Source organism: Phyllopteryx taeniolatus, chromosome 4 (genome assembly GCF_024500385.1).
Source record: "Phyllopteryx taeniolatus isolate TA_2022b chromosome 4, UOR_Ptae_1.2, whole genome shotgun sequence".
Taxonomy (NCBI): Eukaryota; Metazoa; Chordata; class Actinopteri; order Syngnathiformes; family Syngnathidae; genus Phyllopteryx; species Phyllopteryx taeniolatus.
Window position 1 is genome coordinate 19,962,164 of NC_084505.1, and position 20,261 is coordinate 19,982,424.

General features: G+C 44.0%; 1 protein-coding gene across 7 annotated transcripts in view; it reads left to right on the plus strand.

Moving 5' to 3' along the window:
* Nucleotides 1-20,261, plus strand: part of radil (Ras association and DIL domains) — a 33,128-nt gene that overhangs the window by 3,639 nt on the left and 9,228 nt on the right. For 4 of the 7 annotated variants that reach the window (XM_061770356.1, XM_061770361.1, XM_061770362.1 and 1 more), the window contains exons 2-15: nt 823-916; nt 985-1,096; nt 2,443-2,926; nt 4,412-4,507; nt 7,417-7,532; nt 7,606-7,764; nt 8,524-8,823; nt 10,025-10,340; nt 11,156-11,286; nt 14,772-14,809; nt 15,077-15,228; nt 15,728-15,840; nt 16,248-16,364; nt 17,233-17,356. In XM_061770356.1, coding sequence (XP_061626340.1) covers nt 1,013-1,096; nt 2,443-2,926; nt 4,412-4,507; nt 7,417-7,532; nt 7,606-7,764; nt 8,524-8,823; nt 10,025-10,340; nt 11,156-11,286; nt 14,772-14,809; nt 15,077-15,228; nt 15,728-15,840; nt 16,248-16,364; nt 17,233-17,356 — 2,230 coding nt within the window. In that variant the 5' untranslated portion in view covers nt 823-916; nt 985-1,012. Of the gene's footprint in view, nt 1-822; nt 917-981; nt 1,097-2,442; nt 2,927-4,411; nt 4,508-7,416; nt 7,533-7,605; nt 7,765-8,523; nt 8,824-10,024; nt 10,341-11,155; nt 11,287-14,771; nt 14,810-15,076; nt 15,229-15,727; nt 15,841-16,247; nt 16,365-17,232; nt 17,357-20,261 lie in introns of all 7 variants that reach the window. The other 3 variants (XM_061770357.1, XM_061770363.1, XM_061770358.1) reach the window with 3 other exon arrangements.

A 20,261-nucleotide genomic window follows, 5' to 3' on the forward strand; every position in this document is an offset into this window, starting at 1 on the left:
ACAGCTGGGTAAGCAAATGGAGCTCGCCATCTTTGAAAACAGCTTTGCAGTTTCTAGTGAAGGTGCGTTCCATTTGCTTACCCAGGCGTCCTACTAGTTCATTAGAAAGATATTAAACTTAAAAATGAGTACGAGTGACCTCACTTCCGGGCATTTGGCCAATTTTTTGCTGTGGCTTGTGAGTTCAACTTTGAGATATGGTCACCGTATGGTGGCAGTGAATTTAACTCAACTTCACAATAAGGAGCATGAGGGCAAATAGTGAATAATTCTTCATGCTGTTTATTGTGACTCCCTGTTGAAGCTCACTGTTAAACTCAGTATAAAACGAAGACTATTACACTTTGTGTATTTCAAACAACAAGAGCTGGGCCTTTTAGTCCACTAGCTTAATGCTAACACTAATTAGCATCGATGTTACGGCGCTTTATTCCTGTAGAATAAGAATTGTGCAGCAACATGTACTCTGACAATACAACTACTCATATTTATTTTTCCTTTATCCCTTGCGTAGGATGACTAATATTAGTGCCGTACTGATGACCTGTGGGAGGGCTTGAGGAGTTATTGTGAATACCACTTGATTTCTAGGTAGGACATGCCCTGCTGGAGTATGATTGGCTGCTGCATCCAGACAGTACTGCACTCATACCTATTTTATGCCCACAAATTACTATATTGTGGCCACAAGTTAGTATTTTGTGATCACACATTTCCCCCAATGTCATGTCTTTGGCCCCGTACAAATGGCATCTAAACGTACAGTATGAACAATGAGCTAAAAAACTAACTTTTTACTTGAATGGACTTAATCTGTTTCAGCTTCTCTCCCAAAGAGAGAAATTTGCTTCGGGAATGAAATGTCATTTAAAAAAGCGTCCTGAGAATCAGTATCTGCTACTGAACTTATAACAAGGTATACACACACATGCATACGCACACTATCATAAATGTGTGTGACTAATGCTTGTGTGTTGTCAGCAGGTGACCGAGATATCCGACAGCGGCAAAAATGTTTTACGGTTCTTCATCTGGGGCAAGCATGTCCCTGCCCTCCAAGAGCCGAATGAAGCGCCAGAGCAGGACCTTTACGCAGGTGCGCACACACACACACACACACACACACACAAATTGTAAACACATAATGCCAATCCTGAAAAAGCCATTTGTTGCTAGGCAGAATTTGCGGGGCTCAATCAAAACGGCCCCACAGGCCTACTTTGAAACAACACTACGATTATTATCATACATTCATTTTGCTGTTAATTGAGTGCACTGTAATACATATACATAGAAAAAGATTTGAAAGACAACAAACAGCTGGTGGGGCACTGCCTTCCCTTCCCCTAATGTTAAAAATGATGTAAACGTACCTTGAAAGAGGCCATAGTTTTCACTGATCGCGTCAAGGTCCTGGAAGAGCTGTACAAAGACCTGAAAAACAGCTTGTGGGGCACTACCTTCACTGCCCCTAATGCTAAAAATGATGTAAACGTACCTTGAAAGAGGCCATAGTTTTCACTGATCGCGTCAAGGTCCTGGAAGAGCTGTACAAAGACCTGAAAAACAGCTTGTGGGGCACTACCTTCACTGCCCCTAATGCTAAAAATGATGTAAACGTACCTTGAAAGAGGCCATAGTTTTCACTGATCGCGTCAAGGTCCTGGAAGAGCTGTACAAAGAGCTGAAAAACAGCTTGTGGGGCACTACCTTCACTGCCCCTAATGCTAAAAATGATGTAAACGTACCTTGAAAGAGGCCATAGTTTTCACTGATCGCGTCAAGGTCCTGGAAGAGCTGTACAAAGAGCTGAAAAACAGCTTGTGGGGCACTACCTTCACTGCCCCTAATGCTAAAAATGATGTAAACGTACCTTGAGAGAGGCCATAGTTTTCACTGATCGCGTCAAGGTCCTGGAAGAGCTGTACAAAGAGCTGAAAAACAGCTTGTGGGGCACTACCTTCACTGCCCCTAATGCTAAAAATGATGTTTAAGGACCTTGAAAGACATCACAATTTTGTTTTAATCAATCCTGCGCTTTTCTGGGACAGTTTTTTTTTTCATGACAATTCTAACGACGGTAAATGATTCGCAAATGTTCGCTCTTTGCGCTCCAGCCCGGTCCCTACCCTCCACAAATAGCAGGGGGCCACTGTGGGGCACTATCTTCACTGGCCCCGATGCTAAAATTGATGCACAAGTGCCTTAATTGAGACCACGATTTTTACTCACCAGATCAAGGTCCCACCAGAGCACATGACCTGAACTAATCTGGAGAAAAACAGCTGCCCCTAATGCTAAACATGATGTCAATTGACCTGCAAGGTGCTGTACGAGAACAGGTCCTGAAAACAGCAGCATTGTCTTCTGTGCCCCTAATGCAAACAAATATGCAAAGATACCAAGTGTTTAAGGGATTGGCTGTAATTGTGTGCCCCCCAGGTCCTGTACCGCACGCTGAGCTACCGTGACCGCGTCCCAGCTGAAGCGGGAACAAACACCCGCAGCGACCGGCGCTCGACGACCGAGCGACCGGAGGACGACCCGGCAGAGCTCTCCACCCAAAGCTCAGCGCCAGGCGTCCTGAAGATTTTCGGCGACGAGATCTGCGCCGGCGCCAACTACAAGAGCGTCCTGGCCACGCCCCGCTCCAGCGCTCAGGAGCTGGTCAAGGAGGCTCTGGAGCGCTACTCGCTCAACAAGGACGGCGCCCACTCGTACGTCCTGTGCGACGTGATTGGCCGCCTCGAGGGGGTCGGCGGCGTGTGGCGGACCGAGTGCCTCCGGGCGCTCGGCGACAACGAGAAGCCGCTGCTGTTGCAGGAGTTGTGGAAGCCGCGAGAAGGACACGCGCGACGCTTTGAGCTACGCAGGAGAGCTGAGGTGGACGAACTCAACGCCAAAGAGAAGGACACCATCACGGCTGGTAAGAATGTACACACACACGCACACACACACATACCGTATACACACACAAACATTTGATTCCTCAATGCAGTTTTTTTTTTTTTTTTCTAATTCAGCCCCCAAAGCCACTTTAACTTAGCATCATGAAATTTGGTAGCTACTGTCTATCTGTATCATGAATAGACAATCAATCGATCAAAAAGTCGAAAGAAATCCATGCTCAAAAAGACAGGAGGTCGACCATTTTGGCCCTCTCCAAGGATCCTACTCAATCCTACGTTTGTTTTTTATATAATAATATAAGTTTTAAAAAAAACAATCCACCCCCGAAAGCCAGTTTAATTTGGGGACATGAAGACTTGGTTAGGCATGGCTATTATTAGTAGACTCACAAACAAATCTCAGGAAGCCACAGCCAAAAAGACACAACATTCCCAGTGGTCCTGCGTTTGATTCGATAATAGCCAACGTGGAGTTTTTGTTGTTGTTAATTCAGCCACCAAATCCAGTTGAACTTTGGGACATGAAACCTGGTAGATGCTGATCTTGACTAAACCCTGAAAAAAGTCATGCCCGGAAATACAAAGGGGGACTGCCATTTAGTCTCGAAGCGGACATTTGATGGTCAATTTTGACCAAGTTAATGAATAGACCTGCTCAAAGTTCTCAAGAAGCCACGCTGGAAAAAAGTGGCCATTTCCAAGGGTCCTATGTCTAATTCAATTATCAAGAAGCGGCGCTAACATCACTGGAATATTGAAACACTTCCCCGTGCTCATTTTCACATCAACCTTATCTTACCCAAAACTTGATTTGTCTTAACTGGCTCCTGTTGCGTAGTCGTTGAGTGCGTGCACACGTTTTGGATTTTGTTCTGGTGAATCATTTGGAATGAGAAACAATATATATATATATTTTTTCAATAAATTCAGCTTAACATATCATGAGTAGACCCACAAAAAGAAGTCTCTGTGCCAGAAAAGACACAGGAAGTCTGCCATTTTAGTTTAAGGCTCAGTAGCACCCTCCAGATTTGGAAAACTAATTTCCCCCCCGAAAGCAGCTAAACTTAGGGACATGAAATTCGGTAGGCATGGCTATCATGAGTAGACCCACCAAAAAGTCTCAAGAATCCATGGCCGAAAAGACTTTGGCTCCTTCCAAATGTCCTTTGTTGGATTCCACAATGCCCTTCCGAGGAGTTTTTTTGGTTCTAAATTCAGCCTCCAAAGCCAGTTTCATTTAGCGACATAACATTTGGTAGAAATGTCTCTCATGAGTAGCCCCACAACAAGTCTGAAGTGTGCCATTTTGGCTCTGAGGGGCTATTTTGGAGTCACTTTTGCCCGTTTCCAGGCGTCCTACGTGCGATTGGGTTTGCTGTCATGTCACACCTCTCACAACACACACATACAAGTGCGTGTACTGTTGCGATGTTTTGGGTCGAGGGGGTGTTTGGGGTGTGTTTTTTCTCAGCCTCTGAACCCCTCCCACCCCGCTGTAGGGCCCAAAGCCCCCCAGTTCCTGGTGGCTCTAATGGGTCGCATGCACAGGAGCTCCCCTCTGCGGTCGGCTAGGGCGGCTCAGTCGGGCTCGAAAGGTGGGGACTGGCCTCAGGTAGGGTGACTGTCGGTCATCACCGTGGAGACCAACCTGCCCGACCCCCTTTCCCGTTCACATCACCTGTATGTTTGTTCTTCCCGTTACCTTCCCATCAATTACCTCATTGGTCTGTTTGTGGTCCAGGATCAACGCACGTGTGGCACATACAAGTCACATTATTTCTGTATATGGAAAAGGAAAAAAAACCTCGAGGTGTCGGTTGCATGCTTTTCAAACTGTTGCCAACTGTCAAAAGAAATTAAGAAGGCCCCATTTCCACTTTGTTGTGTGACATGTCGTTGTTTTTCCATATTTCGTTGTGTCACACTTTCTGAAAAAAAAGAAAAAAGCTTTAGCGCAGTCTTTGGACTTGGAATGCTCAGGTTAAAAACTAGGTTCATAACAAAGCTGTGTACGTACGTCTTTTTCTTTCACTTTTTTGATGTATCGCCATTTCACGTACAACCGTTTCACCTTTTTCTGTTTTACATTGTACGACAAAAAAACAAAAAACAAAGAAGAAGAAAGAATTTGTTCTTGTTTGTGGATTCGGAATGCTAATGCTAATTACAACGTGACCACCAAACCAACGTGCTCCCTTCGTGTTGTTATGTCACGATTTATTGTTTCAAACTTTGCTATTTCAAGATTTCGTCTTTTATGACAATAAAACAGTGGACGCTGCAGACTCATGCGAATGCGAAAAACATCGGCAGCAATGTTGGTTCTCGTGTTGTTCTTCCACTTTTTTCAGGTTTGATGGTTGCTTCCCACGTAATTTCATACGTCGCGTTGTTCCACGTTTTGTTGTCTCCCACATTGTTTCACGTGTCATTGTTGCGCTTTTTTTCCATTTTCCGTTGCTCGTGTCTTTGTTTCTGTCTTTCGTGTGTTGTTTAATGTGTCTTTGTTTCATGTGTTGTTGTCTCACATGATGTTGTTTTACCTTTCGTTGTTTCACGTTTGGTTGTTTCTTTGCTTGATCTGCGCTGACAATTTTGGTGGGCTCTCTGTGGACTTGGAATGCCAATGCTATAAACAATGCTAACAACAAAGCTACTGTTTCTCTTCATTGCATGGTTTCACATCATTGTTTCATGTTGTTGTTTCTTACAGCAACAGATTTTTCATTAAGAGTATCATTTTCCTTGTTTTATGTTTTTTTGTTTTACAGTGGGTATGGAAAGTTTTCAGACCCCCTTAAATGTTTCACTCTTTGTTATCGTGCAGCCATTTGTTAAGTTTAATAATTTTCTTCCTCATTAATGTACACACAGCACATCATATTGACAGAAAAAAACGGAATTGTTGACATTTTTGTTGATTTATTAAAAACGAAAAACTGAAATATCACACAGCCGTAAGTATTCAGAACCTTTGTTGTGACGCCCATATATTGAACTCCATTTCTTCTGGTCATCCTTAAAATGGTTCTACACCTTCATTGGAGTCCAGCTGTGTTGGATTATACTGATTGGAGATGATTAGGAAAGCCACACCCCTGTCTATATAAGACCTTACAACTCACAGTGCATGTCAAAGCAAATGAGAGTCATGAGGTCAAAGGAACTGCCTGAAGACCTCAGAGACAGAATTGTGGCAAGGCACAGATCTGGTCATGGTTCCCATTTTTTTGTCTGCACTCAAGGTTCCTAAGAGCACAGTGGCCTCCATAATCCTTAAATGGAAGCCGTTTGGGACGACCGGAACCCTTCCTAGAGCTGGCCGTCCGGCCAAACCGAGCAATCGGGGGAGAAGAGCCTCGGTGAGAGAGGTCGAGAAGAACCCAAAGATCACTGTGGCTGAGCTCCAGAGATGCAGTCGGGAGATGGGAGAAAGTTCTCGAAAGTCAACCGTCACTCCACCAGTCGGGGCTTTATGGCAGAGTAGCTTGACGGAAGCTTCTCCTCAGTTCCACAGACACATGAAAGCCTGCATGGACTTTGCTAAAAAACACCTGAAGGACTACAAGATGGTGAGAAATAAGATTCTCTGGTCTGATGAGACCAAGATAGAAATTGTTGGCCTTAATTCTAAGTGGCATGTGTAGACAAAACCAGCCACTGTCCAATAGAGTCCCAACAGTGAAGCGCGGTGGTGGTGGCAGCATCATGCTGTGGGGGTGGTTTTCAGCTGCAGGCACAGGGAGACTGGTTGCAATTGAAGAAAAGATGAATGCGGCCAAGTACAGGGATATCCTGGACTGGACCAAAACCTTCTCCAGAGTGCTCAGGACCTCAGACTGGGCCGAAGGTTCACCTTCCAACAAGACAATGACCCTAAGCACACAGCTAAAATGACGAAGGAGTGGCTTCAGAACAACTCCGTGACTGTTTTTGAATGGCCCACCCAGCAAGAGCCCTGACTTAAACCCAATTGAGCATCTCTGGAAAGACCTGAAAATGGCTGCCGATCTGCAAGGAGGAATGGCAGAGGATCCCCAAATCCAGGTGTGAAAAACTTGTTGCATCATTCCCCAAAAGACTCGTGGCTATATTAGCTCCAAAGGGGGCTTCTACTAAATACTGAGCAAAGGCTCTGTGTGATATTTCAGTTTTTCTTTTCTTAATAAATCTGCAAAAATGTCAACAATTCTGTTTTTTTTTTCTGTCAATTTGGGGCGCTGTGTGTACATTAATGTGGAAAAAATGAACTTAAATGATTTTACCAAATGGCTGCAATAAAGAAAAGAGTGCAAAGTTTAAGGGGGTCTGCACACTTTCCATAGCCACTGTATGTTTCACGACAAAAACAATGAAAGAAGCAGGCTGTTTGTAGATGCTTAAGTTAGCTGTTGCTTCCTTGCTCGCAGCAACATGTTTTTCATCCGAGTCTTGACTTTTTCTGTGATAATCCAAGTCCCGTCCGTGGTCTTTATTAGTGTTTCTTTTCTTGCTCTTTGGTTAGACATCAACGCTCAGGCCCGCAAGCTGCAAAGGAACCGAGCCAAGGGGGCTCTGACCTTGCCTCGCTCCGGCAGCTCGTCCCTGTGTCGCAGCCTCAGCGAGACCAGCCTCGACCAGGTCGGACCTTGACGGGCCGCTTGTCGGCTGTCAGTAAGTATGACGTCTCCCCCGTGCGTGTCTCTGTGTGTAGTTGGCGGTGGGAGACGAGCCCAAGCGCTACTACTCCACTCTTCCGGGGCCTTACCGGGGCCGAGAGGCGACGTCCGGCGGGCGGCGCCAGGAGGATGGTGTGCGCCACTCCCTCTACCAGTCGCCGCACCTTCTGTTGCTTCAAGGGTACAACAAACAGGTGAGGTGGGACAAACCAAAGCACCAATAGTGAGATGAAAATCATATCAAAGAACATTTGTTGTGTGTGGTTTTTTTTGGTTTTTTTTGGTATTAACATCAAAGACAATTTAGAGTCAAATCAATGACAATTTGAAGTCCTTTATATATTATTATGAACATCAGGTCATTTGGAGTCTAACATATTGTCATGGTCTATACTTGGGTTTGGTTTTGCTTCAAAGTCCCCCAATGTTTTAACATGAAAGACAATTTTAAGTGTCAAACGTTTTATAAACATACGTAAAATTGACATGGAACGTGTTTTTGTAAACATCAAAACAATTTACTGTCTAACGTGTTTTGTAAACATCAACGACGGTCTGGAGTCCATGTGTTATTGTAAAGATTTTTATTGTAAACAGTTTTGAATGTTTACTTTGGGTTATTGGGAACATCAAAGACAATCTTAAGCAAACGACATGATTGAGTCTCCGTACGTGATTTGGTAAACATCAAAGGCCATTTACCGTCAAACAGACAATTTAGGATCATCAGTCTTCAATGTTGTTATTATTATTATTATTATTATTATTGTTGTTATTCCAAACGTCTATAACCATTTTGAGTGGAACATCTGTTTTTGTAAACATCGAAGACAGTTGAGACGACGAGCTTACGTGTTTTTGTTGAAACCAGACCGATGTTTCGCAAACATCGAAGACAAATGTGTTTTTGTTCACATCAAAAACCCTGCCGTTGCTCCGTGCGCGTGTTCCAGGACTGCCTGGTGTACCTGTTAAACCGCGACCAGCACACGGTGGGCCAGGAGACGCCGTCCGCTCGCCCCAACATCTGTCTGTTCTCGCCCGACATCCTGCCGCTTCACTGCCGCCTGCGCCGCGTGCCCGCCCCGCGCCATCACGCCAAGGGGGACGAGCCGGAGCGCTCGTCCCGTGTGGCGGTGGAGCCCGTCCACGACGCCGCCGTGCTGGTCAACTTTTCCCGCTGCGAGCGCTCTACCACGCTACGTCACGGCGACTTGCTCTCCTTCGGCGCACACTATATCTTCCTGTACAAGGCAAGGTCATAACAATAGTTTGGGATTTTTCTATTTTGTTTTGCGTGACAGTCTATAGAGTAGTGTAATTTGGATCATTTTGAGTCGAGTGTCTGTGTTTTTCTTAACATCCAAGACAATTGTAGTCTTACTTACATCATTTGTTACCCTCAAAGACAGTCTAGAGTCTAACTTGGGTTTTTGCTCTCATCAAAGATCATTTTGAGTCCAACCCACCAATGTTTCTGTTCTGTCAAAGAACATTTTTTTTAGTCCAACTTATGTATTTATTAGCATCCAAGAAAATGTTAGTCTGCGAGTGTTCTTGGTCGCATCAAAGATCATTTCGAGTGACTTATGCGTTGTTGTGTTTTGACATCAAAGACAACTTGGAGTGTAACTTGTGTGATGTGTGTTAAGAGCGGATTTGTCCTGAAAACAAGTCAGCGCCGGCCATCTTAAATATTGAACACTTTCAATATTTACAACCGTAAATCTTTATACATGTGGGACTAAGCTGACGTTTCCCGATTCCTGATGCCGTGATTAGTGACCTGAAATGGAATGTAGCCAATCAAATGAGCGCCCTGACTCAGGAACAACAAAGCGGTTGTGAATCAGAACAAACATGTCATGCCCATGTGGTTTTTTTATATAAAAGTGGTATTTTCCAAAGCGAGCCTTTTTATTTACACCATTTCCGCCTCCATTCCTTTCAGCGACACTCGGCGAAATTGCCGCATAGCCAGAAGTGTCTTGGTTCCACGCGAGATTTCGAGATTGGCAGCGAGACCTAATCTGGATGTGTGTTGAGATTATCAACCCACACCACACCACACCCAAAGTGCAACCATAGCGGTCAAACTATGCCCAAAACATCTTCCCTGAAGTGGAATGCGTTTTGGGTTATTTGGGCTCCAGTGTCTCGCTGACTGGCACCTTCACCAGCGGCCAAGCGGACGGTATCAGCCGCTGCGCATTGCCAGTCAGAGAGCGGTTAGAGGAGCACTACAGCATGAGTGCCGTTAGCCCGACAGTCAGCGGCAATGATATCATTTGCTCAGTTTATTCCAGACGCCTACGGAACTATTTAGAGCATTCCCCAAATGCTCCCATTTTCATATGAAAGTAAGCGCTTGAATTAAGCATGACATTTTTACAGATATTGCACTCTCGTTATTATTTGTGAGTCTCATTGACTATCATCACCTCTTGATACAAGGACCCCACGGGCGCCAAGCCTCTGCCCGCCCAGACCCTGGCACGCCTACGCAGCCTGGGCCAGCTCTACGAGGCCGGGCCGGAGGAGGGCGGCGCGTGCAAGGTGTGCGGGTCGGCGCTCAAAGACAGGGCGGCCGCCGTGACGACGACGGCGCGGCGCGGCTTCGGGCCGCACCCCGTCAAAGCTCGCGGCGGTGGGACGGCGACCGGGACGGAGGGAGGAAGAGGAGGCCAGAAGAGGAAGCTCCAATTGGAGTTTGAGCCCGCTCACGAAGACCAGCTGCTCAACCGTATCATGTCCCTCATTGAACCTGGAGGTATCGCAAATAATCGACCTTTTCCCGAAACATCAGAGACAATTTAGCGTTTTCAATAGAGACGTCACAATCGATTAGCCGACAACTCATCGATTATCCAATTCATATTATTACGATTTTCGTAATCGGGTAATCGTGGAGAGCCATTGTTGAACCTAAAATTGTCCCAATCCTCTCAACCAAAAATATTCTCAGATTTCTGTCGGCCCCCGCGAAAACAGACACATTATCGTTTGTGTTTAATCAAACGAAGACATCGCAAGCCTCTGTGTTGAACAACGATCAACATTTGTGGTCAAAATAATTATCAGATAAATCTATGAGAAAATGAATCGTTGTTTGCAGTCATAGTATGAATAAGCTGTAGTTAACATGGAGCTGAAGGTGAAGCCCAGAAGATTATATCCAACTATTATCCCTTTGCATTCATCAGGACCCAAAAAGTTTCAAAAAGCTTGGAGAGGACATCACTCCCTCTCGTGTGATATTGCCCAATTGTTGTTTTTTATCATGAAACAATAGTCATCAATTCAGAAACACTAATAAACTGTCCATAAACTTCATTGCAAAAGACATTTTTATCAAATGATTTGATTAATGGATGGAATAATCGATGTCAATATTTGATAACAGCGGCACTACAATTGTGCAGGTTTTCATCAACGTCAAAGATAATGATAAAGACCTAACGTTATGCATTTTTCTCAACATTGCATGGAAGAAAATCTGTCCTTTTTTTGGGAGAGTCGTTGACAAACCCTTTTCCCATAAACATCAACAACAATTGATCATGTTTGTGTCCTTGCTGTTGTCAGGCGACGACCACAAGCTGACCCCGGCGTACCTTTTGTGTTTGTGCATACAACACTCGGCCTCCGCATTCCCGCCGGGAAGCTTCGGAAAATTGCTGCTGAAGATCGTCCGTCGGATCCAGACGGTGGCCTGGGTCAGTCGCTGGGTGCAATTCTTCTTCTTCTACGTCTTCTCGCTTTTCTTTCCAGGGTACTTAAGCTCAGCCGGGTCCACTCGGGTGAACCGGGACCACGTGTCAGTTTTTGTTTTCGTACTCAATTACTCATGTGACCTACATTCTCGTCTGTGATGACGATGCAGAGGGTTGCGTCAGGACGGGCATCCGGCTTCAAACTTTGCCAAACAAATATGAGCGTTCGTCCAAAGAATTCCAGACCGGATCGGTCGTGGCCCGGGTTAACAACGTCCGCCCTACAGGTTGACGCCGCCGGCGGAAATTCAGCTACTGTGGGTCGAAGTCAAAGAAGAAGAGGTAGAAAGCGGGTTCTTCGGCAGAAAGAGAAGAGGAAAACACAGAGCCTAGAACTGAATGCGGGGACTTTGAATGTTGGGACGATGACAGGAAAATCTCGGGAGTTGCTTGACATGATGATTAGTAAAAAGTTTGATATATTGTGTGTCCAGGAGACCAGGTGGAAAGGTTTAGGGGCAAGGTTTAAATTATTTGACCACGGTGTAGATGGGAAGAGTAATGGAGTCGGGTTCTTTTAAAAGAAGAGTTGGCTAAGAATGTCTTGGAGGTGAAAGAGTATCAGATCGAGTGATGAGGCAGAAACTTGAAATTGAGGGTGTGATTAGCGGCTGTGCCCCACAGGTAGGATGCGACCGAGAGGGGAAAGAGAAATTCTGGAAGGAGCTAGACCAAGTAGTTCTGAGCATCTCAGACAGAGAGAGAGTCGTGACTGGTGCAGATTGGAATGGACATGTTGGTGAAGGAAATATTGGTGATGAAGAAGTGATGGGTAAGTACGGCATCCGGGAAAGGAACCTGAAGGGACAGATGGTGGTAGACTTTGCAAAAAGGATGCAAATGGCTGTAGTGAACACTTTTTTTCTCAGAAGAGGCAGGAACATAGGGTGACCTACAAGAGCGGGGAGTGGTAGGGGAGAGTGTGGTTGGACAGCATAAGATGGTGGTGTGTAAGATGACTCTGGTGGTGGGGAGGAAGATTAGGAAGACAAAGGCAGAGCAGAGAACCACGTGGTGGAAGCTGAGGCAGGACGAGTCTTGTGCAGCTTTTCGGGAAGAGGTGAGACAGGCTCTCGGTGGACAGGAGGAGCTTCCAGAATGGTGTATCTTCTGTCAGGAAAGCAGAGAAGGAGACTTGGTGGTGGAACCTCACAGTACAGGAAATCATACATGGAAAAAGGTTAGCTAAGAAAAAGTGGGACACTGAGAGGACCGAGGAGAGGCGAAAGGAATACATTGAGATGCGACAGGGCAAAGGTAGAGGTGGCAAAGGCCAAACAAGAGGCATATGATGACATGTATGCCAGGTTGGACACTAAAAAGGAGAAAAGAATCTATACAGGTTGGCCAGACAGAGAGGACATTCCTGTGGCTGTATATGGAAGCATCTAGGAGAGCTGGCTGTGGTGTTTTTGACCAGCTTGTTCAATAGAATTCTAGCACGTGAGAAGATGCCTGAAGAATGGAGGAAAAGTGTGCTGGTGCCCATTTTTAAGAACAAGGGTGATGTGCAGAGCTGTGGGAACTATAGAGGAATAAAGTTAATGAGCCACACAATGAAGTTGAGTTGTGGAGGCTAGACTCAGGACAGAAGTGAGTATTTGCAAGCAACAGTTTGGTTTCATGCCTAGAAAGAGTCCCACAGATGCATTATTTGCCTTGAGGATGTTGATGGAAAAGTACAGAGAAGGTCAGAAGGAGCTACATTGTGTCTTTGTAGATCTAGAGAAAGCCTATGACAGAGTCCACAGAGAGGAACTGTGGGACTGCATGCGGAAGTGGCAGAGAAGTATGTTAGAATAATACAGGACATGTACGAGGGCAGCAGAACAGCGGTGAGGTGTGCTGTAGGTGTGACAGAGGAATTTAAGGTGGAGGTGGGACTGCATCAGGGATCAGCCCACAGCCCCTTCCTGTTTGCAGTGGTGATGGATAGGCTGACAGATGAGGTTAGACTGGAATCCCCGTGGACCATGGTGTTTGCAGATGACGTTGTGATCTGCAGTGAAAGCAGGGAGCAGCTGGAGGAACAGTTAGAAAGGTGGAGGCATGCACTGGAAAGAAGAGGAATGAAGATTAGCCGAAGTAAAACAGAATATATGTGCGTGAATGAGAGGGGTGGTGGGGGAAGAATGAGGCTACAGAGAGAAGAGATGGCAAGGGTAGAGGACTTTCAATATTTGGGGTCAACCGTCCAGAGCAATGGTGAGTGTGGTCAGGAAGTGAAGAAACGGGTTCAAGCAGGTTGGAACGGGTGGAGGAAGGTGTCAGGTGTGTTGTGTGACAGAAGAGTCTCTGCTAGGATGAAGGGCAAAGTTTAGAAGACAGTGGTGAGGGCAGCCTTGATGTACGGATTCGAGACAGTGGCACTGAAGAGACAACAGGAAGCAGAGCTGGAGGTGGCGGAAACGAAGATGTTGAGGTTCGCTCTCGGAGTGACCAGGTTGGATCAAATTAGAAATGAGCTCATCAGAGGGACGGCCGAGGTTCGATGTTTTGGAGACAAAGTTAGAGAGAGCAGACTTCGATGGTTTGGAGACGTCCAGAGGAGAGACAGCTACTACAGTGGTAGAAGGATGACGAGGATGGAGCTAGAGGAAGACCAAAGAGAAGGTCGATGGATGTCGTGAGGGAAGACATGAGGGCAGTTGGTGTTGGAGAGGAGGATGCAGGAGATTTACGGGCTTCCATGGAAAAGGATGACGCGCGGTGGCGACCCCTAAAGGAAAAGAAGAAGATAGCTGTTAGTATTCAGGTCCTTCATTTTCCATGTTGTATTTGTAGTCGATGTTACACACATCTGTACATTTTTTATTGGATACTTTGCGCTGCATTCACCAGTTGGACGTAAATTGCTTTGTGAATCTACTCTAACCCTCGTATTTGTGTGAAGAATTCCCAAGGTTTTCATACAATAAACAGCTTTCCATGTTCATATCTAGAGTCAGTGTTACAAACGACCACTGGTCAAATAATGATCATATTAAGTAAACGATGTATGTTTTTATCCCACGAACCCCTAAATGAAATTTTCAACAAAATGATTCCAGTTCTTCCATTTTTCTTAGCTGTCAAAAATGGCGTACCACCTCAGTGGAATGACCCATATATCTATTTTTTTTTTCTTTCTCAAAAATAATGGTCCATAAAATGTTTATGAGTTTTCCCAGGCATGAATTTGAGTCTAAAAAGTCATTGATGTTATGTTAGAGGAGGAAATAAATGTAAGAAATCATCTTTATAAAAGATGATATCATGTTTCAAGTTTGAGACACTCGAGCAGAATGAGGGTGGGTCATTGTTCCGCTCAAACGAGCTTAAACTTTAATGACCCTCATTTGTGTGTGTGCGTGCGTGCGTGCGTGCGTGCGTGTATACGTGTTTGCATGTGTGCATTTTCTGTGTGTGTGTGTGTGTGTGTGTTGCAGGAGAAGACGAAGGAGTTAGCTCAGAAGCAAGCTCAGCAGTAAGTATCGTTTTCTGTCGTGTTAAAAAAAAGTCTGTGTGTTTGCAACTGTGTGTACATGCATGAGTGTGTATGCGTGTGCATGTTTGTGTGTGTGCGCACACGCATGTGTTTGCATGATTGTGTGTGTGTGCGTGTGTTTGCATGCTCAGCAAGAGCAGCCTCCACCTGGTCGAACCTTGACAGGCTGCTTGTCAGCTGTCAATCATCCTGACCGTCAATCATACGTGTGTGCGCGTGTGTGTGCGTGCGTGCGTGCGTGCGCAGCCAGGACCCTGCATCGCTATCGCTGCTCAATATCTCGGACCTGATCCCGGACTTGCAGACCATCTTCTTCTGGATGTCCAACTCCATCGAAATCCTGTACTTCATTCAGCAGAGGGCACCTTCATACACGCACAACATGGAGACGCTGCAAGGTACACGCACACACACACACACACACACACACTTATACATATGTACAGACATTGGTATTCACAAATGTTTTTACGAAAGTATGTACGTTAAGTTCGCTGAAGACTCTAAATTGTCTTGGATGTTCACTCTTGGTTCATTCAAAAGACGGTATTGTATTTGATGTTTAAAGTTCACTCAAGACTCTTAAGTGTTTGTCTTTGATGTTCCGGGAAAACGTACGTCAGGTTGGTCTCGGATGCGCATGGGAAGGTGGGTTTGTCGAAGACACAACATTGTATTTGATGTGGAGAAAAAATACACACATTCGGTTCATTCAAGACTCTAAAATGAAAAACCCGTGTAAATTGTCTTCCGGTGAAATATAAAAGCACACCTGATTAGTCCACTGAGGACAGAATTGTCTTTGATGTTTTGCACAAAGCCGTATGTTTGCTTAAGCGCAGACTAACTTGTCTTCAATGTTTCCGAAAACGCGTAAGTTGTGTTCTTGGGTTCCAGGCTCAAAGGAGTCCCTGCTGTCGGCGACCATCTCTGCCAATGAGGAGGCCATGAGTATCCTGGAGGAGGTCATCATGTACACCTTCCAGCAGTGCGTCTACTACATCACCAAGGTATGTACGTACGACTCTTTTAGGAAACCGCAAAGAAGCAAATGTAGGGTTTTCTGTCAACATAAAACCTCATCAAAGCTAACATTGTGCTTTTAAGGAACATTGAACAACGTTTAGTGCCTTCTTTGTGTTTTCATAAATATCGAAGACAGTTTTGAGTTTTCAACTGATCAAACTTTTTTTTCCGTAAACTTTATGGATCATTTCGATTTTTGTTTGGAAGACTCTTTCCAAAGAAACCCAGACAATTTACAGTTGTTTTGTAAACGAAGTGTCAATATTTAGTGTCTTTCATTAACCTCGTGCATGTTTTTTTTTGGACTCGGGAGTGAGGAAAATCTGTTTTCAAAAAATGTGACTGAATCTCCGATTCAATTTGATGTCCTACTTGTGTTTTGCGCGTGCAGGCTCTTTACGTGGTGCTGCCGGGTCTGCTGGACTGTAATCCGTTCCCGGTGGACAGCACGGAGCCGTGCTGGAAAGGAGGTGTCGGATTCCCGGAGCCCGTACGCAGGGTCCTCCGGGTAAAGTGAAAAAACTCATTAACGTCACGTAGCTCAGTCATGATTGCAGTTAGGAAAAAAGTGTTTACTGACCCATGGTTAGGCAACATTTATATTCCGTATTTTTGGAAAATAAAAACTATGTCAATTATTATGACATTTTAGTATTGTTATTTAGTAAAAAAAAAAAAATAATACTAACTATTCTTACTTTAATATTCTGATGATTTAAAATCCAAATACAGTGAATACAAATTCCTCATTTTACTTTATCATAATTAATGATTTTAAATTCTAATTTAATACAAGCAAGAATAGCATTAATGCAAATAAAATAACTTTTTTATTATTAGCAAGGACAGTATTTGAAAATTGAATACAAATGCATAATGAATTAAAGTTAGTTTATTCTTAGAATTCTGAAGTATGTAAAATTCAAGTTAAATACCCATAAAATAAATAATTCAGAAATATATGTTATAATAAAAATGAATATGGAATTATTATTATTATTACATATTTACAATACAAATTCAATACACAATGTATAAAATATAATAAACATAACGAAATCTCTCTTTAATAAAATACATTATTGTAAACATAAAATAAATGACAAAATATATATTTGTTTACTGACGAAATGAATGAAGCATTTAAAATTAAAATTAAATAAACATAAACATAAGTATTTACATATGTCAAAACACACAAAAAATACACACAAAATGATATTATGACTTTATTATTGTTATTATTATTATTATTATTATTAGGGCCCTAGCAGGTAGTTGTTCTTCACATGCTCAATTGCCTTGATTCCAGGTAAGCTTTAATTGGGTTGCAGAATGTTTTCAAATGTTGATTTGTGTGTTCATGCACTCACAAGGTGTTCCAGAGCGCCCAGGAGCTGCTGCAGGGCTACCGAGTCCACCCGGAGATCCAGGCGCAGATGTTTGCCTACCTCTTCTTCTTCTCCAACGTGTCGCTCTTCAACCAGCTGATGGACAAAGGTAAAGGGGATGTGTGTGTGTGTTGGGGTGGGGGGCCGGGGGGGGGGGGGGTGTGTGGTCGTATGTCTCACCTCCATTAGACCTTCCCCAAGGAGGCGCGCGGCTGTTAGGGAGCGTCCTTGTCAGCAGTTTGACTTGAGGCGAGGGAGACATTGGGCGGGGAGCAAATCAAGGTTTGTCCTGTGTGCCCTTCCTTCCTATCTCTTCTCTGTAATTCCCATCAGCCTTTTTCCATGTGGGAAGTGGGAAGACGAGGGTTGATTGAATGAAGCAGGGAGAAAGTACCATGGCGGGGAAAAGGTCAAAACCTTGTTATGCTGCTCCGGTCTTGCAGCTTGTCATGAAAATGTGTGGCCTGCAAGCAAAGACGTCAAACGCGGCGCCCTCCATCTGTCAGGTATGCGTTCAAATGTATGAGCAATCACGAAGAACTCTCTAGTGACCCTATAATGGCTGCTTCAAGCCCAAACGGAGGACTTCATATGTGTTTCCGGGCATGGCCTCTTCAGCTTTTTTGTCTTTATCTACTCATGATAAACACAACTACCAAATTTCATGTTACTATGTTTAATTAGCTTCAGGGGCTGGATTTCCAAAAGACCGAATCAAACTTAGGAGCCTTGGAAATGGCCAAAATGTGACCATGAAATGGCCGACTTCCTGTGTCTTTTCATGCATGACTTCTTGGGAGCTTTTTGTGGGTCTACTCATGCTGGTCATGCCAACCAAATCTTCAGGGGCTGGATTTCCCAAAGACTGAATGAAACCTAGGACTCCTGAAAATGTCCAAATTAGATGATGAAATGGCCGCTTAAAATGTCCTGTCTTTTTGGGTGTTGGTTCTCGACTCCTTTTTGTGGGCCTGCTCATGATAGACATGACTACCAAACTTCACGTTACTAAGTGCGACCGGCTTTGGGGACCGAAATTTCATACGAAAACGCCACGGCAGCGTTATTGAATCAAACATAGGAACTGCGGAAATGGCCACATTTTTTACATCTTATAAAAGGTTGATGTCGAGTCACCACATTTCACCGTCATGCTCTGCCCACATGCAATGACCAAACTTCCATTCTTCACAATTTAGGATTTCCTATCTCTCCGGTATATGTGGTTCAAATTTGGTTGTACTCTAATTAAAAACACAGGATCAATTTGTCTTTGAAGGGCACCTGTCAAATGGCCCAAATTCTTAAAAGCTTAAAACCAAATTCTATGTCACCAAGTGAAACTTGATTTGAGGGCTGAATTTTGGAAGAAAAAAAAACAATTCCAGAGCCACATGCTGCTTCATGAAGTCTACCAGCAGCCTCCTCTAGTCAATTTCCATGGCGCTTGTCGGACAATTGCATTTTTGTGTGTATATATATATATACACTCGCACGTAGTATGTCTTCAATAGCCAGCACAGTCAGGACAGCAACACCTTCACATTAATGCGAAGGAACGCCCCATCTGACTCCCTGTCGTTGCTTATTGATGTTTCTGTCGCCATGGTAACAGAGGAGGATGCGTGCCTGCGTGAGGAGGGTAGCGCTGAGGTTTGCAAGGCACACAAACACATGCAGCATCAAGCTACAGTGCAACTGGGAAGTATTCACAGCGCTTGACTTTTTCCACTTTTTACGTTACGTTATGTTAACATGATGCAATCAATCATTTGTTTGCCCTAAGAATTCTTCACACAACACTCTGTGATGACAACATGATTTTTTAAAGGGAAATTTGGGTTAATTTATTTAAAAAAAAACAACTCAATGTGGAAAAAGTGAAGCCCTGTGAGTACTGTACTTTCCACATGCACTGTTTTCACAGCACTTCACTTATTCCAAATTTGAATAAATGAATTTCTTGCAAAACATACATTTTAGTGTTCCTCAGTTTATTAAAAGAAAGAAATAAATCACAAGTATTGTCAACCGTGGGACCTGATATAAATAAGCAGGATTTACTAAATCGTGTCCAGTTGACAAATGATTTTGTATTTGTTTTTGAATGGCATCATTTTCAACAGCACTTTTTTCACTCTGTCAGTGTGTAGTGTTATTTTTAGAATTATGAGGAAAACCATGAATTCAATCCATTTGGGAATCAGGCTTTAATATAACAAAATGTGGGGGGGGGGATGAAAGCGCAGTGAATACTTTCCAGATGCACTTGATATAATAATAGCCTGTGTGAGGAAAGACTGAACTTTGGCGACGATCGGGTAATTGTGCTTTCACCTGCTAAATAGATTACTGCTAACTAGCGTAGCTCTTTGTTGTGTGCGCGCATGCATGTGTGTGTGTTCGTAAAGCACCTGCAGCTGAGCTTTATGACACCTTTGCAAGGGAGGTCAAGTGATGTCTCGTCTGTATGCCGAGACGTAAGCCTATTACGAGTGTGCGTGTGCGTGTGCGTCCAAGACATATGGCACAATATTTGAAGTGCTGTATCATCAAATAGCAGCAGTCAGTCGGTCGGTCGGTCGATAGTAATTGAGTCAAGAAGCCCAAAAAAAGCTACGTGTCATCAAGACATTAGCGAGTAAAAATCAGTACGCATTCATAATGTCCGCAGGGTGAACGCTAATAACTTCAATATCAGAATTTTAAAATCCCCACATTTTTTTGTTTTACTCATTTATGTATGTAATTGAATGATGTACTAGTCAAATGCACATCAAATTAGTGTTGATTTTTACATGTTTTTAATTGTAATAAAATATGAACAAGGTCAAGATCAAATATATAAAATCAAAATATATAATATATTATCCAGCCATCCATTTTCTGTAGCGCTTTATCCTCACGCGGGTCGCGGGCATGCTGGAGTCTAACCCAGCTATCTTCGGGCGAGAGGCGGGATACACCCTGAACTGGTCGCCAGCCAATCGCAGGGCACATAGAAACAAAGAACC